This window comes from Trichechus manatus, unplaced genomic scaffold, assembly GCF_000243295.1.
Source record: "Trichechus manatus latirostris isolate Lorelei unplaced genomic scaffold, TriManLat1.0 scaffold00164, whole genome shotgun sequence".
In the NCBI taxonomy this organism is placed as follows: Eukaryota; Metazoa; Chordata; class Mammalia; order Sirenia; family Trichechidae; genus Trichechus; species Trichechus manatus.
In genome coordinates this window covers 3,700,135-3,715,866 of record NW_004444100.1, presented here as the reverse complement: position 1 = coordinate 3,715,866, position 15,732 = coordinate 3,700,135, and the positions used below count along the sequence as shown (strand labels likewise).

Here is a 15,732-nt window from a genome sequence, read left to right as displayed (position 1 = left end):
GTGTTGACCCTATTTTTCTTCTATGATCTTTATAGTTTTTGGTTTTATATTTAAGTCTTTGATCCATTTTGAATTAGTTTTTGTGTATGGTGTGAGGTTTGGTTCATTTTTTCACAGATGGATATCCAATTTTGCCAGCACCATTTGTTAAATAGAGTATCTTTTCCCCGTTCAATGAACTTTGGGCCTTTGTTGAAGATCAGGTGACTGTAGATGGATGGATTTATATCTGGGTTCTTGATTCTGTTCCATTGGTCAATGTGTCTGTCCTTGTACCACTACTAGGCTGTTTTGACTACCGTAGCTGTATAGTAGGTTCTGAGGTCAGGTAGTGGGAGTCCTCCTACTTTATTCTTTTTCTTCAATAGTCCTTTATTTATCCGGGGCCTCTTTCCTTTCCATATGAAGTTAATGAGTAGTTTTTCCATCACTTTAAAGAATGTTGTTAGTATTTGGATCAGGATTACATTGTATTTGTAGATTGCTTTGGGAGAATTAACATTTTCATACTGTTGAGTCTACCTATCCATGAGCATAGTATGTTTTTCTATTTATGTAGGTCTCTTTTGGTTACTTGCAGTAGAGTTTTATAGTTTTCTTTGTATAGCTTTTATGTCCCTGGATAGATTAATTCCTAAGTATTTTACTTTTGGAGGGGGCTATTATAAATGGTATTGTTTTCATGATTTCCTTTTCATAGTTCTCTTTATCAGTGTATAGGAATCCAACAGATTTTTGTATGTTTATCTTGTATCCTGCGACTCTGCTGAATCTTTCTTTTAGTTCCAGTACAGTCCTTTGGGTTCTCTATGTATAATATCATATCATCCACAAACAGGGATAGTTTACTTCTTTCTTACTAATTTGGATGTCTTTATTTCTTTTTCTTGCCTTATTGCTCTAGCTAGGACTTCCAGCACAATGTTAAATAGGAGCGGTGATAAAGGACATCCTTGTCGTGTTCCTGTTCTAAGGAGAGTGTTTTCAGCCTCTCTCCATTAAGAATGGTATTGGCTGTTGGTTTTGTATAGATGCCCTTTATTATGTTGAGGAATTTCTCTTCTATACCTATTTTATTGAGAGCTTTTATTAGGAATGGGTGTTGGACTTTATCGAATGCTTTTTCTCTGTCTATTGAGATAATCATGTGATTCTTTTCTTTTGTTTTATTTATGTGGTGGATTACGTTGATTGGTTTTCTAATGTTGAACCATCCTTGCATACCTGGTATGAATTCCAGGTATGCAAGGCCGTGGTGTATTATTTTTTTGATGTGATGCTAAATTCTATTGACTAGAATTTTGTTGATATTTTTCCATCTATATTCATGAGAGATATTCGTCTTTTTTTTGTGGTGTCTTTGCCCAGTTTTGGTATCAGAGGTATACTGGCTTCATAGAATGAATTTGGAAGTATCTCTTCCTTTTCTATGTTCTGAAATAGTTTGAGTAATGCAAGCTCTTCTCTGAATGTTTGGTAGAATTCTCCAGTGAAGCCATCTGGGCCAGGGCTTTTTTTTTTGTTGTTGGGAGTTGTCTTATTGCCTTTTCAATCTTTTCTCTTGTTATGAGTCTGTTCAGATTTTCAACCTCAGTTTGTGTTAGTTCAAGTAGGTAGTGTGTTTCTAGAAATTTGTCCATCTCCTTTAGGTTTTCAAATTTGTCGGTGTATAGTTTTTCATAGTACTGTGTTATGATCCTTTTTATTTCAGTTGGGTCTGTTGTAATTTTCCCCATTTTGTTTCTTATTTGAATTACTTGCATCCTCTCTTGTTTTTCTTTTGTCAGTTTGACTAATGGTTTGTCCATTTTGTTGACCCTTTCAAAGAATCAACTTTTGGTTTTGTTGACTCTTTCTATTGTTTTTCTATTCTCTGTTTCATTTATTTTTGCTCTGATGCTTTATAAATTGCATCTTACAGATATATTTTAACATTGTATGTAGTACATATTACTTGCAATAAGATATACAAAAAAAAAAAAAAAGACTCGTAATTGCGCTTCGACATAACTCGAATACATCGTAAGTTGGGAACTACCTGTTCTTGAAGTTTTTAAGAAAACTGAATCTGTTTTACAGCAAGGTAAACATACATTTGCAAAAATCTTCAAGGCATGTTCTCTTTCTTGGTATTTGTCTTGCAGATCCTTTACCTCCTGCTAGGTTTGAAGTCAATAAAGAGAAGACCACTTCAACCAGCTTGAATGTTTGGTGGACTCCTTCTTCTGGGAAAGTTACCTGGTATGAGGTGCAGTTATTTGATAATAATAACCAAAAGATACAGGGGGTCCAAGTTCAAGAAAGTACTTCATGGACTGAATATACTTTTTTTAACCTCACTGCTGGTAATAAATACAATATTGCCATCACTGCTGCTTCTGGAGATAAACGTTCCTCTACAGTTTATACCAATGGATCAACGGGTAAGACCTGTTTACATACAGTTGGGTATTGAATAGTCTATATTACTTCTGAAGTTATATTTTATTCAAGGAATGGGAATGTCCTCTCATCAAAAAAAAAAAAAAAAAAGGAGGGGGTGAGGAAAGACTGGACTGAAAATAATGAGGCATGCTGTGCTGCTAACTAGCTAGGCGATTTTGAACAAGTCATAGAACTTCTCTGGGACTGGAGTATTTTCCAGTTTGAAGTAGATGCTCCCTAATGGCCTTACTAACTCAAATCCTAGGCAACAGGATTTTCTGCCTCCTTTTCTAAGTTCCTTCGATAAAACATTTTAAAAGTGTTTTCCCCCTTTATATATTATTTTCATAATATCCCTCATGATTCTTTCTAAATATTCTTATATTTGAAACAGATCTTGCTGCCTTAACTTGGTGAGAAATAAGTCACCTCCTGCACCAACACACTCTGATACTGACAACACGTTATCACTTCCTTTGATGAAGTATATTTCATATCAGTTCCTCTCTCCTCATTTTCTCTCCCTCCATTTTTTATCTTATACAGTTCTTTCCTTTTCTCTTCCCTTTACTACCTCATCATGTCATAATTTATTTGCAAAAATTATCTTTAATACCTACTAAGTGGGGGAGACAGACAAGCAAGCTATAATGTAGCTTTAAGTTGTAGACTTTGCAAAGAGCATTAATTAATCAATGTTCCAATCAAATCCAAGTGTAGTGTTATTCATTACTGTTATTACACCAGATAGATTACAAAGATGCCTAAATGAATTTATGATTTGTAATTAAATGATCTGTGTCCTCCATTAAGGAGCCTTGGTGGCACAGTGATTAAGTGCTCGGCTGCTAACCAAAAGGTCAGTAGTTTGAACCCACCAGCCACACCATGGGAGAAAGATGTGGCAATCTGCTTCTGTAAAGATTACAGCCTTGGAAGCCCTATGGGGGCAGTTCTACTCTGTCCTATAGTGTTGCTGTGAGTTGGAATCGACTCAACAGCAGCAGGTTTTATGTCTTCCATAAGGAAATTATGAATGACACTTTGAACATGTATTTTATCCCACTAGCGCCATCTCCAGTAAAAGATATTGGTATTTCCACAAAAACCAATTCTCTCCTGATTTCCTGGTCCCATGGCTCTGGGAATGTGGAACGATTCCGGCTGATGTTAATGGATAAAGGGATTCTAGTTCACAGCAGCTTCGTGGACAAACATGCTACTTCCTACACTTTTCATGGGCTGACACCTGGCCACCTCTACAACCTCACTATCGTGACTGAAGCCACCGGGCTGCAAAACTACAGATCAAAACTAGTCAGGACAGGTAAGTGCTCCTAGATAGTGAATAACAGTAAAGCTCAAATCAAGGAAATGTTTAATAAACAAGAGATCTCCTTTCATTCTAACATTTACACTAGCACTTAACATGTCTTTTAGTACACCCCTCTCCTTGGTAAGGATTCCTACTTCCTTCTCTTAAGCAGGCATCTCTTGCGTTTGTGACATTCTTGCTTTTCTCAGTGCTATACATTGACCAAAGAGCCCTGATGTCTCAGTGGTTAAGCGCTTGGCTGCTAATCCAAACATTGGTGGTTTGAGCCCACCCAGCAGCTCTGCAAGTGAAAGACCTGTCTCCCATAAAGATTATAGACTAGAAAACCCTATCAGGCAGTTCTACTCTGTCATATAAAGTCACTATGAGTCAAAATTGAGTCAACGGCACTAAACAACCACAACTTATATAAACCTTCACCACCCCTCTGTCAGTTTGTCATATTGTGAAGACTTGTGTGCTGCTGTGATACTGGAAGCTATACCACTGGTGTTTCAAATACCAGCGGGGTCAACCATGATAGACAGGTTTCAGTGAAGCTTCCAGACTAAGAAAGACTAGGAAGAGAGGCCTGACAATCTACTTCTGAATTAATCATTGAAAACTCTAGGGATTACAACAGAATACTGTCCTATATAGTCCTAGAAGATGAGCCCCCTAGGTTGGAAGACACTCAGAATACACAGTGTCCTCAACAATGGATTCAACCATACTAATGATTGTGAAGATGCCACAGAATTGGCAGTGTTTGTTTGTTGTTCATGGGATCCCCCTGAGTTGAAGCCAACTCTATGGCAGCTAATAACAACATACATACACCTACTGCCATGCTACAACCATACGGCTACAACCATTTCTAAAACCCTCTATCCAGTAAAACATGTCCTGGGACCAATACTATAGGACCTGTTTTCACAGCCTAACCTGCCATGCTAAACTAAATTGTGCTAAGTTTTAATGAATAATTCGCATATTCATTCAACCAACCAGTATTTATTGAGTATCAGCTATATGCTAGATATTGTGGATGTAACAGCACCCAAGAGAGACAAGGTCTTTGCCCTCATGTAGCTTATGTTCTAGTAGATTCTAATACTTCTGGTGAGTCTAATGTGGTAATGAACCCCCTTTCTTGGTAAGATATCTAATCTTAAGAGAAATCTAAAATATGTAGTGCCTTATAAATTACTCCGGTAGAGAGGCTGATGGGAAAGATATTTGTGGATACCTGTATAAGTCAGAATTGACTTGACGGCAACTTTTTTTTTTTTTTTTTGGTACTTTACATACCTTTCATATGATTCCTCAAAGATGTGCTGACATTCTTGACAAAAATGTACCATATATCTTAAGAGTTGTTTACATATTTCAAGGGTGAATTACACTTCTGACTGCCCTATGCAAATTCAGTGTGATATGCCCATTCTTTAACGAAGACTTGTTAATGGATATTGTGCCCTTAGTGAGGCCCAAAATCACAGCATAGGCAAAAGGTAGAAAAAAATACCCACCAAAGTGTCTCTCCTTTGCGATCATGTTTCTTTAATGAAATAATACCCCAACTAAACTATAACTTTCTCATCAATTAATATGAAACATTTTTAGCACACAAAATTTTGTGATGGTCGGTCAATTAATCTGTTTATTATGTGGAAGTCCGTGGGTGGTACAAACAGTTAATATGCTTAGCTGCTAACCAAAAGAGTGGTGGTTCGAATCCACCCAGTGATGCCTCAGAAGAAAGGCCTGGTGATCTACTTCTGAAAAATCAGCCATTGAAAACCCATGGGGCAGTTTTACTCTGGCACACATGGAGTCACCGTGGAACTGACTCAATAGCACCTGGTATTTACTATATACTTGCTATTATTAAATAAATAAATAAAAATTACATAGGAGCCCTGGTGGCACAGTGGTTAAGAGATCGGCTGCTAACCAAAAGGTCCACCAGTCAATCCTTGGAAACTCTATGGGGCACTTCTACTCTGTCCTATAGGGTCACGATGAGTCAGAATCGACTCAACAGCAACGGATTTTTGATTTTTTTATTATTAAATATATAAACACTGGCAGAAATTAGGCAGATGACAGATCTTTTTCAGCATTCCGTTTAAAGAATTTCAGAACTGGAAAGGGCCATTTTAGGTCTTTTGACCAAGCCCTGATTTACCAATAAGGAGCACTGCTTGGTGAGATAAAGAGATCCTCCGGGGTTGCCCAGCTGACTAATAGTTGAGTCTGAACCAGAATACAGGCTCCTGACTGCCAGGATTATATTCTTTCCACTAGCCTGACAGCCTTTCTCTAGTCTTGCAGTATTATTTTTGCCTGTTGAAGTAGATCTTTTCTTCTGAGCAGGGAGTGTGGCTTGCAGGAATTAAAATACAGATAAAAATTTGGCCTCTACTGGTAAGATACCCTGAGCCAAAGTCTCTTTTCTGTTCGTTCCTAACTAGCCCCCATGGAAGTCTCAAATCTGAAGGTGACAAATGACGGCAGTTTGACCTCTCTAAAAGTCAAGTGGCAAAAACCTCTTGGGGATGTGGATTCCTACAACATTACCCTGTCTCACCAAGGGACCATCAGGGAATCCAGAATATTGGCACCCCAGGTTACTGAAACTCACTTTAGAGACTTAACCCCTGGACGACTTTATCAAATTACCATCAGCTGTGTCTCTGGTGAATTGTCTGCTCAGAAGATGACAGTTGGCAGAACAGGTGAGTCTTAAGCTCCAGAATATTCCTTCGTTGCTCAAATCACTCTCTGATCCATCTTAGAACAGAATAAAGTAAGTTAGATGGAAAACTCCTCTTCCAGCCTGGGAAGGATGGTCTGTATGCCTGACGGCATCTGTGTGTCAGGACCCCATACACAGAGTCAAGCGGAGGGTCAGTTGCATTCATCCGTGTTATTTAAACAAATGTGTTTGGATTCCTGAATGATCTGCATAATTGCCTCTGCCCTGTGCCTTTTCATGTCACACCATTAATACCAACGAATACAACATTTCTGATGAAGTCTTATAGGGAGGGTCAGTTACCACATAACCACGTTTTCCATAAATTATTAATTTATGTCACCAAACATTTATCCAGTGCTGTTTACGAGTAAATTAATATACTAGGAAATCTGGGAGTTGTTTAAAAAAAAAAAAAATCCAACTTGCCTTTAAGGCAGGGGTCAGCAAAGTACACCAGCGGGCCAGATTGATTTTTGGGTAGTCTCAGATCTAAGAGTGGTTTTTACATTTTTATCGATTGTTAAAAAAGAAAAGCAAATTATGAGACCGAGGACCATTTGTAGCCCATAAAGCCTGAAAATTTTACTGTCTAGCCCTTTACAGAAAATGTTTGCCAAACCCTGCTTTCAGGAGTTTACATTTTAATAGCACAGATGTAGAATATACACACAAATAAAAATAAAAATTCTAATAATGGCAATTTTATTTATGTTCCCATGTATCAGGCAATGACTACACACTTTATACCCATTATTTTATTTCTCTCTCACAACAAAGTCATGAGAGAGGTCTTATTATTATCACTGGTTTACAGGTACCTCTGAAAGGCAAATAACTTGTCTATAGTCATCCAGACAGTAATTGGTGGAGCTGGAATTTAAACCCAGGCTGCATGATTTCAGAGTCCAGATTCCATTCTCTCTGCTATTAGAGATTCTAAGAAAGAGCTTTATGGTCAGAAAGAAAAGAGGACCAAATTCTTTTTCAGAAGAGAAGAGATTTCTTGGAGTAGGTGGCCTTTAACTGGGGCCTAAAGAACATATAGCTCTTTGTCAGGTGGAGAGGAAGAAACGGGAAGGGCATTTGAGGTGGAGGGAACGTTAAGAGCAAAGCACAGTGGCAGAAGAGCCCAAGGAACTTGCAAGTCTGCAGAACACACAACTGGAACCCAGCATTCAAGGGGGTTGGGAGAGGTGGGAGAGTAGGTGGGGAGTAGTCAGAGATAAGTCTGGAAGGATATGGAGTTTGATTTTGTAGAAACACAAATGCCAAGCCAAGGAGTTTTATTCTGTAGTTAAAGGGGAGACCTTGAATGTTTTGAGCAAAATAATAATAAGATCAGAGCTATATTGCAGGAAGATTAATCTTTCTCAGTTGGGAAAAGAATGTTTCATGACCACAACATCCAATATCTCTTCAAAAAGATACCACATCCCTCAATGTCACCATTATTAGAAGCAACATCAGTGTTGTTTCAATGACTGTTGTGTAATTAATAAAAAGCAGCATTTGTATCACTGGATTATTAACAGTGTTACAGAAGACCGCATTACTAATATATCACTGAAATTATTTTAGCATACCTTTCTTGAGTGTGAAGTGTCTTCCCAAATGAGAAAAGAATACTCATCCACAGACATGGGAAGGGGGAGGTAAAAATGTTTTGATTGCAGATATTCTCTTATCTTTTGTTGCACATGGAAAGGAAATGAGTATCTTTACTTTTGGTTTTTAATGTCTCCTCTTTGACATCATTTCACCCTTTAGTTCCAGAGAAAGTTGGGAACCTGGAGGCAAACAGCAGTGGTCGGATGAGGTCCCTCGTAGTGAGCTGGTTGCCCCCTGGGGGAGACTGGGAGCGGTATCGTATCGTGCTCTTCAATGATTCTTTGGTGCTGCTCAACATCACTGTGGGAAAGGAGGAAACACACTATGTCATGGATGATGTAGGGCTCATACCAGGAAGACAGTATGATGTCGAAGTCATTGTTGAGAGTGGAAACCAGAAGAATTCTGAGCGTTGCCAAGGCAGGACAGGTAAGCAAGTATCAAAGCGTTAATGACTGTTATTAGTTGTCATTGAGTGGATTCCAATTTATGGTGACCCCAGGTGTGCAGAGTAGAACTGCTCCATAGGACTTTCAAGGCCGTGACTTTTTTGGAAGCAGATCACCAGGCCTGTCTTCTGAGGTGCCTCTGGTGGATTCAACCTTAATTTACTTCCTCTCCCAAGTAACCCAGGTAACCATCAAGGTCGTACACTGTGTTCTCTGAATTTGAGATATTACGGACCAGTAGAATTTTCTCCCAAAATTGCAGACTATCATAGGGTTACTAACGTTTAATTTTGTCAGATTAGAACATTAAAATAACTTCCACTAATAATACCATTACTTTATAAAAGAAAGACATTTTAACACAAAAAGAGAAAGAAGGATACAATCTGAGAGTAAGGGCTAATCCTTCTCCCAAAAGAAGACAGGTAACAGCCTTTTGCTGGTGATCAGTGTTGGAGAACTCTTGCCTTGACCTAATGTTGACTAATGTGGGAATTTCAACCACCAAGGAAGCATGATTAAAGTGAAGAGGGATATATTTGGATTTCAGGGCGGTGAGAATAAGGATACTGAGACATGGACCTTGGAATGCTTGCTGTCACCACTATCCTGTAATTCCTTGGACAAGTCACAACCTTTCTGAGCTCATTTCCTCAATTTTCAAATAAGGGAGTGGCCCTTCCGAGTTCAAAAAGTCTATGAATATCCTTATGACGTGGAATACTCCAAAGTTGGAGTGAAATTCAAATATATTCTTTCTTAGTCTTGCCTGAAAAATAAGGAAATAACTACATTAATTTAATATTCTTCTTAGAAATATGGCAGTGAAAAGGACTGCGACACCCCCTTGGCTTGGCAACTATGTCTTCCAGTAATCCTTTCATTTTCCAAATATTAATGTCTGTTGAAAGATCATCAAAGACCTATATAAGCTTAAACTGAGCCATTTTTAGTATTTCACAGGACAAGCATCTTTAACCCATTGCTGTCGAGTCAAATTCCGACTCATAGTGACCCTTATAGGATAGAGTAGAACTGCCCCATAGGCTTTCCAAGGCTATAAATCTTTATGGAAGCAGATTGCCGGATCTTTCTCCCACGGAGTGGCAAGTGGGTTCGAACCACCGACCTTTCAGTTAGCAGCCGAGCACTTAACCACTGTGCCACCAGGACTCCTGAAGCATCTATATTCTCTCCAGTAATTTTCCATTCACCTCAAATAACTTGGAAATGTAAGATCAAGTGACAGTAGAGGCTGTTCCAGCAAAGTGTTTTCTAATGGTATTCTTTTGAATTTTTTTTTTTCTGGTTATGTTACATGAGCAAACTTTTGGTGATTACCTACTAAAAGAAAAAAGTTCACAAGCATTCGGAAAAGAAGTGCTGAACTGGAACACTCCAATGGATGGTAGAGAATAGCTGTCTAAAGAACACTCCACATCCCAGACAGAGTGGGAGAAAAATGTAGAACAAAATTCATATTCACACACCCACAAAAAAAAGACTAAGCTTGCTGGTCTGACGGAGACTGGAGAAACCCAGAGAATATGGCCCCTGGACACCCTTTTAACTCAGTACTGAAGTGACTCCTGAGGTTCACCCTTCAGCCAAAGATTAGACAGGTCTATAGGGCCAACAATAACCCACATGAGAAATGTGCTTCGTAGTTCAATCGTGTATATGAGACTAATGGGCACACCAGTCCAAAAGCAAAGATGAGAAGGCAGGAAGGGACAGGAAAACTAGACAAATGGAAACAGGGAATGCTGGGTGGAGAAGGGGAGAGTGTTGACACATCACGGGGTTGGCAACCAATGTCACAAAACAATTTGTGTACTAACTGCTTCATGAGAAACTAATTTGCTCTGTAAATTTACACCTAGAGCATAATAACAAAAGAAAACTAGAAAATAAAAATTAAAAATACCCTATAAGTGTATGTAAGTCAATCAATGATTAAAGCTCCATTGCTTTTTCCTCAGTCCCCCTGGCTGTCCTCCAGCTTCGCGTCAAACATGCCAATGAAACCTCACTGGGCGTAATATGGCAGCCTCCCATAGCAGAATGGGAGAAATACATCATTTCACTAACTGATAGAGACCTCTTGCTCATTCACAAGTCGCTCTCCAAAGATGCCAAAGAATTCATTTTTACGGACTTGGTGCCTGGGCGAGAATACACGGCTACAGTCACTAGTATTAGTGGAGACTTAAAAAATTCATCTTCAGTAAAAGGAAGAACAGGTAATATTCTTTATAAATTTTAGATTTTAAAAATATTTTGTTTGCTGAATTGTTTAATGTTCAATTAATTTACAAATGTTCATTACATGCCAATTATTCTGGGCATTGTTTTATGAAACCTATGTGATTTTTTTTTGTTTCACTAATTTCAGCTCTTTATTGGTTCCTTTCTTTTTACATCGTTTGGCTTTATTTTGCTAACATGGAAACAGAGCAGAGAACAACCCTTCCAAAGAGTTTTGCTGCAAAGAAGAGCAGAGAAATGGGGCAGCATCTGGCAGAGGATGTGGGGTTGAAAGGAAGATTATTTCTTAAGCATAGGAGAAATAACGGATTTTTTTTTTTTTTTTTCTGCTTTGTTTTCTTTGCTGGTGGGAATGAGCTAGAAGAGAGGGGAGTAGTGATGATGAAAAGAGAGGGAAGAATCGCTGCAGTTATTCTATGAGTAGGTGAGAGGTATTGGGATCTAGACCACAAAGGAAGGAGTTAGCTGTAGAGAAGAGCACAAGTAGTTTAACTTTAGTGTCAGCTGGGAAGGAGAGAGTATATGAGTACAGATGCCCGTAGGTGGATAGATGTAGTGGTGGACAGTAATCTTCTGATTGCTTTGATTTTCTCAGTGAAATAGTAAGCAAGGTCATCATTGGAGATTCCCTTTTCCAATTTGTATACTGTTGTTGTCCTGTATTTTATTTCTATCTCCTTTTTTAACCCCATAAAACAGTATTATTGTTTTATACAGTCAATGTTCATGTAGATTTACCCACCAGTTTATCACTTATTTTCTCATATTTCCTTCCTGCATCTCAGAAGTTCTAGCTGGGATCACTTTCCTTCATCTTAGAGAATGTTCTTCAGATTTGTTTATTGAGAGCTTTTAGGGACAAACTCCCTCTACTTTTGTTTTTCTGAGAACGTCTTAATATAGCTGTCAGTCTTGAAAGATATTTTCCCTGGGTTACAATTCTCTGTTGAAAGTTATTTTCTCCTAGTCCGTGAAGATATTATTTTCATCTTTCTGTCATTTATTGGTGCCGTTGAAAAGTCAGCTGTCAGTCTGATTTTTATTTCTCTATGGGTAATTTGTTTACTCTGGCTGCTTTTAAGAGCTACTCTTTGCCTTTGGTGTTCTGTTGTTTCATAATAATGATCTAGGTGAGATCTTTTTGTTTATCCTACTGAAGATTAATTGGGATTTCTGTACTTACAGAATACTACCTTTCTTCAATTCTGGAAATTCTCAGCCATTGTTGTTGTTGTTGAATGCCATCAAGTCGATTCCAACTTAGTGACCCCACGTGACAGAGGAAGACTGCCCCATAGGGTTTAATCTTTACAGAAGCAGATCTCCAGGACTTTCCCCCACAGAGCCGCTGGATGGGTTCAAACCACCAACCTTTTGGTTTAGCAGCGGAGCATTTAATCATGGAACCTCCAGGGCTCCTTTCTCAGCTATTAACTCTCTAATATTCTTTCTTCTCTATTCCTTCTCTGTTCTCCTTCTGGTATTCTGACATTTTTTTTCTGTGATACACATGTATATATATATTCCCTCATTCTATCCTCTATGTCTTTTAACCTCTTTCGTATTTTCCATGTATTTGCTCTCTGGGCTGTAGTCTGGATATTCCTCAGCTTTTTGCATCAGTTCATTACTTCTTTCTGCAGCTTTATCTAAATCTGTTGTTAAATCCACACAATGAGTCTTAAGTTTTAATTATTATATTCTTCATTTTTAACATGCTTTTTGGTTCTTTTCCAAATCTATTTTATGCTCTCTTGCCCTTTAGTCGTATTTTCACTCTCCTCCTTTATTGCTATAAACAAATTGAAAATACTTGTTTTACATTCTATGCCCGGTAATTATATGAAATTTCCAGGAGTCCGATTGTGCTATCAGTTTTGCTGCCTTTTTCTTATAGTGTCTTATATCCTTAAATGTTTGTGATTTTTTACCATAAACTCATATTTTTTGGCATTTTATTCTGTAGGTATTCTTAAAGGCCTTGTTTGAAGGGGGGACTCCAGAAAGAATTTGCTTTTCATTTGGTTCTTCTAGGTACACAGAACTACCATCAACCCAGAACAACTTTAATCTAAAGTCTCAACTTGAAGTTTTCTAACCACCCAGATTTTGTGAATTCAGGCTGCAAGCCCACTGAAGCTGTGTTCAGACTATGAAATCTCAGAGGAAATTTTCTTCTCCACCCAGTACTAAAGAGGCTGGGGTAGGGTGGGGTGTAGAGAGGGAAAGTTTATTTCCTTTACACTTAGGATGTAGCCTTTCAGGATCCAGTGTCATGCAGCCAGTGTCAGGCAGGGTTACCTCAACCTGGGAAAGTCCTATACTTTGCCTCATGTCTTCTACATCCTGCAAAACTGTAAAATCAAAGGTTAAATTTATGTTTGAAAGATGCCCTCAAGACTAAAAGATGACCCTCAAGAATTTACTTTCATGGCAACTCATTGATGCATTTATACTTTTAAATTTTATCCCACATATGTACTTAAGTTTATTGGAGGGATTTTTATAGTATCTTGCCCACATATTGCCAAAAATGGACGTTCAAGGCCTTATTTTAGACTGAACGATCATTTTCATCATCACCATCACCCATATTGTTGGGTCATACGGTTAAGTGTATGTTTACTTTGTAAGAAAAAAACCAAACTCTTTTCCAAAGTGGCTGTACAATTTTACATCCCACCAGCACTATATGAGGTTTCTAGTTCTTCCACATCCTTGCCAGCACTTGGTACTGTCAGCTTTGTTTGTTTATTTTTGTTTTAATTTTAGCCTTTTTAACAGGTATGTAGTGGTATCTCATTGTGGTTTTAATTTGCCTTTCCCTAATGACTAATGATGTTGAGCATCTTTCCTTATGGTTATTTGCCATCCATTTATATTCTTTGGTGGAGTTCCTGTTCAAATCTTTTGCCATCTTTTTAAATTGGGGTTTTTGTTTTCTTATTATTAGTGTTGAGAGTTTTTTATTCTGGATGTAAGTTCTTTGTCAGAGATGTGTGTTGAAAATATTTTCCCCCAGTCTGTGACTTGTCTTTATGTTACTTTTTTAGTGTATTTTGGAGAACATATAGATCATGCTTTTGGTATTATATCTAAGAAATCTTTGCCTGACACAAGATCACAAAGATTTTCTCCTAGAAGTTTTATAGTTTTAAGTTTTAAATTTAGGTTTATGATCTATTATGAGTTAATTTTTATACATGGTATAAGATATGGGTGAAGGTTTTTTTTTGTTTTTTTTGTTTTTTTTGCAGATGTTCATCCAGTAATTCCAGCTCTATTTATTGAAAAGACTATCCTTTCTCTATATTGAATTGCTTTTGTACCTCTGTATAGAATCAGTTGACCATATATGTGTTAGTCTATTTCTGGACTCTCAATTCTGTTCCATTGATCACTGTGTCTATCCTTTTGCCAGTATCACACTATATTACTGTAGCTTTATAGTAAGTCTTGAAATCAGATGGTGTAAGTCCTTCAACACTGTTCTTTTTCAAAATTGTTTTGATCATTCTAGGCTCTTTGCTTTTCATGTGAATTTTAGAATCAGCTAATCAATTTTTACAAAAAATTATAATAATCCTGTCAGGGTTTTGATTGGGATGTGTTGATATTGACTCTATAAACTAGCTTGGGGTGGTGAACTGATATCTTAACAACACTGAGTCTTTCAATCCACATTTAGTATTTTTTTTTTCAATTTTAGTGTGTTTATTTTTTTGATGTCGTTTCATCTAGCCTTTCCTAAATACCTAGAAACAGCTACATCTTTTTTTTTTATTGATGTAATTAAATGAAGTTTACATTTCAAGTTATTCTCCCATACAGAATTCTTTTTTTTAACATACATTGTTATGAGACCCCAACCGCTAACCCCATTCTGCGACAGCACACTCCTCCCCTCCTCCCCTGATTTTCCATGAACATTCAACCAGCTCCTTACTCTCTCTGCCTTCCCCTCTAACCTCTGGACAGAAGCCGCCCCTTTGGTCTCTTAGATCTACTTGTCTAAGAGGCACATTCTTCACGAGTATCACTTTATGTCCCCCAGTCCAGTTCAATCCCTGTCTAAAGAGTTGGCCTCGGAAATTGTTTTAGTTCTGGGGTGATGGAGAGACCAGGGGCCATGCTTTCCAGGGCGCCTCCAGTCTTAGTCAGACCATTAAGTCTGGTCTTCTTACTAGTATTTGAGTTCTGCATCCCATCGTTCTACTGCTCCATCAGGGACCCTGTGTTGTGTTCCCTGTCAGGACGTTCATTGGTGGTAGCTGGGCACCATCTAGCTCTTCTTGTCTCAGGCTGATGAAGTCTCTGGTTTATGTGGCCCAATATGTCTCTTGGGCCAATACTTGCCTTGTGTCTTTGGTGTTCTTCATTCTCCTTTACTCCAAGTGGTTGGGACCAATTGATGTATCTTAGATGGCTGCTTGCAAGCTTTTAAGACCCCAGATGCCACTCACCAAAGTAGGATGCAGAACATTTTCTTAATAAGGTTTGTTATGCCAATTGACATAGATGTCCCCAGAAAGCATGGTCCCCAGACCCCGCATCCCTGCTACCCTGTCTCTCAAAGTATTTGATTGTATTGAGGAAACTTCTTAGCTTTGGTTTAGTCCAGTGGTGCTGGCTTCCCCTGTAGCGTGTGCTGTCCTTCCCTTCACCTAAGATCATTCTTATCTACTATCTAGTTAGTGAATAACACTCACCCTCCCTCCCCACCCTCGTAACCGTCAAAGAAAGCTTCTTCTGTGTTTAAACCTTTCCTTGAGTTCTTATAATAGTGGTCTTATACAGTATTTGTCCTTCTGTGCCTGACTAAATTCACTCAGCATAGTAAGTTCTAGCTTCCACCAAGTTATACGATGTTTCACAGCTTCATCATTGTTCTTTATCATTGCATA

General features: G+C 38.2%; 1 protein-coding gene across 4 annotated transcripts in view; it reads left to right on the top strand.

Moving 5' to 3' along the window:
- The window catches only part of PTPRB (protein tyrosine phosphatase receptor type B), a 147,822-nt gene that overhangs the window by 60,676 nt on the left and 71,414 nt on the right, over positions 1 to 15,732 (top strand). For 3 of the 4 annotated variants that reach the window (XM_004386442.1, XM_004386444.3, XM_004386443.3), the window contains 5 exons: positions 2,145 to 2,423; positions 3,494 to 3,751; positions 6,217 to 6,480; positions 8,271 to 8,540; positions 10,543 to 10,803. In XM_004386442.1, coding sequence (XP_004386499.1) covers positions 2,145 to 2,423; positions 3,494 to 3,751; positions 6,217 to 6,480; positions 8,271 to 8,540; positions 10,543 to 10,803 — 1,332 coding nt within the window. The remainder of the gene's footprint in view (positions 1 to 2,144; positions 2,424 to 3,493; positions 3,752 to 6,216; positions 6,481 to 8,270; positions 8,541 to 10,542; positions 10,804 to 15,732) is intronic. The other variant, XM_004386445.3, reaches the window with a different exon arrangement.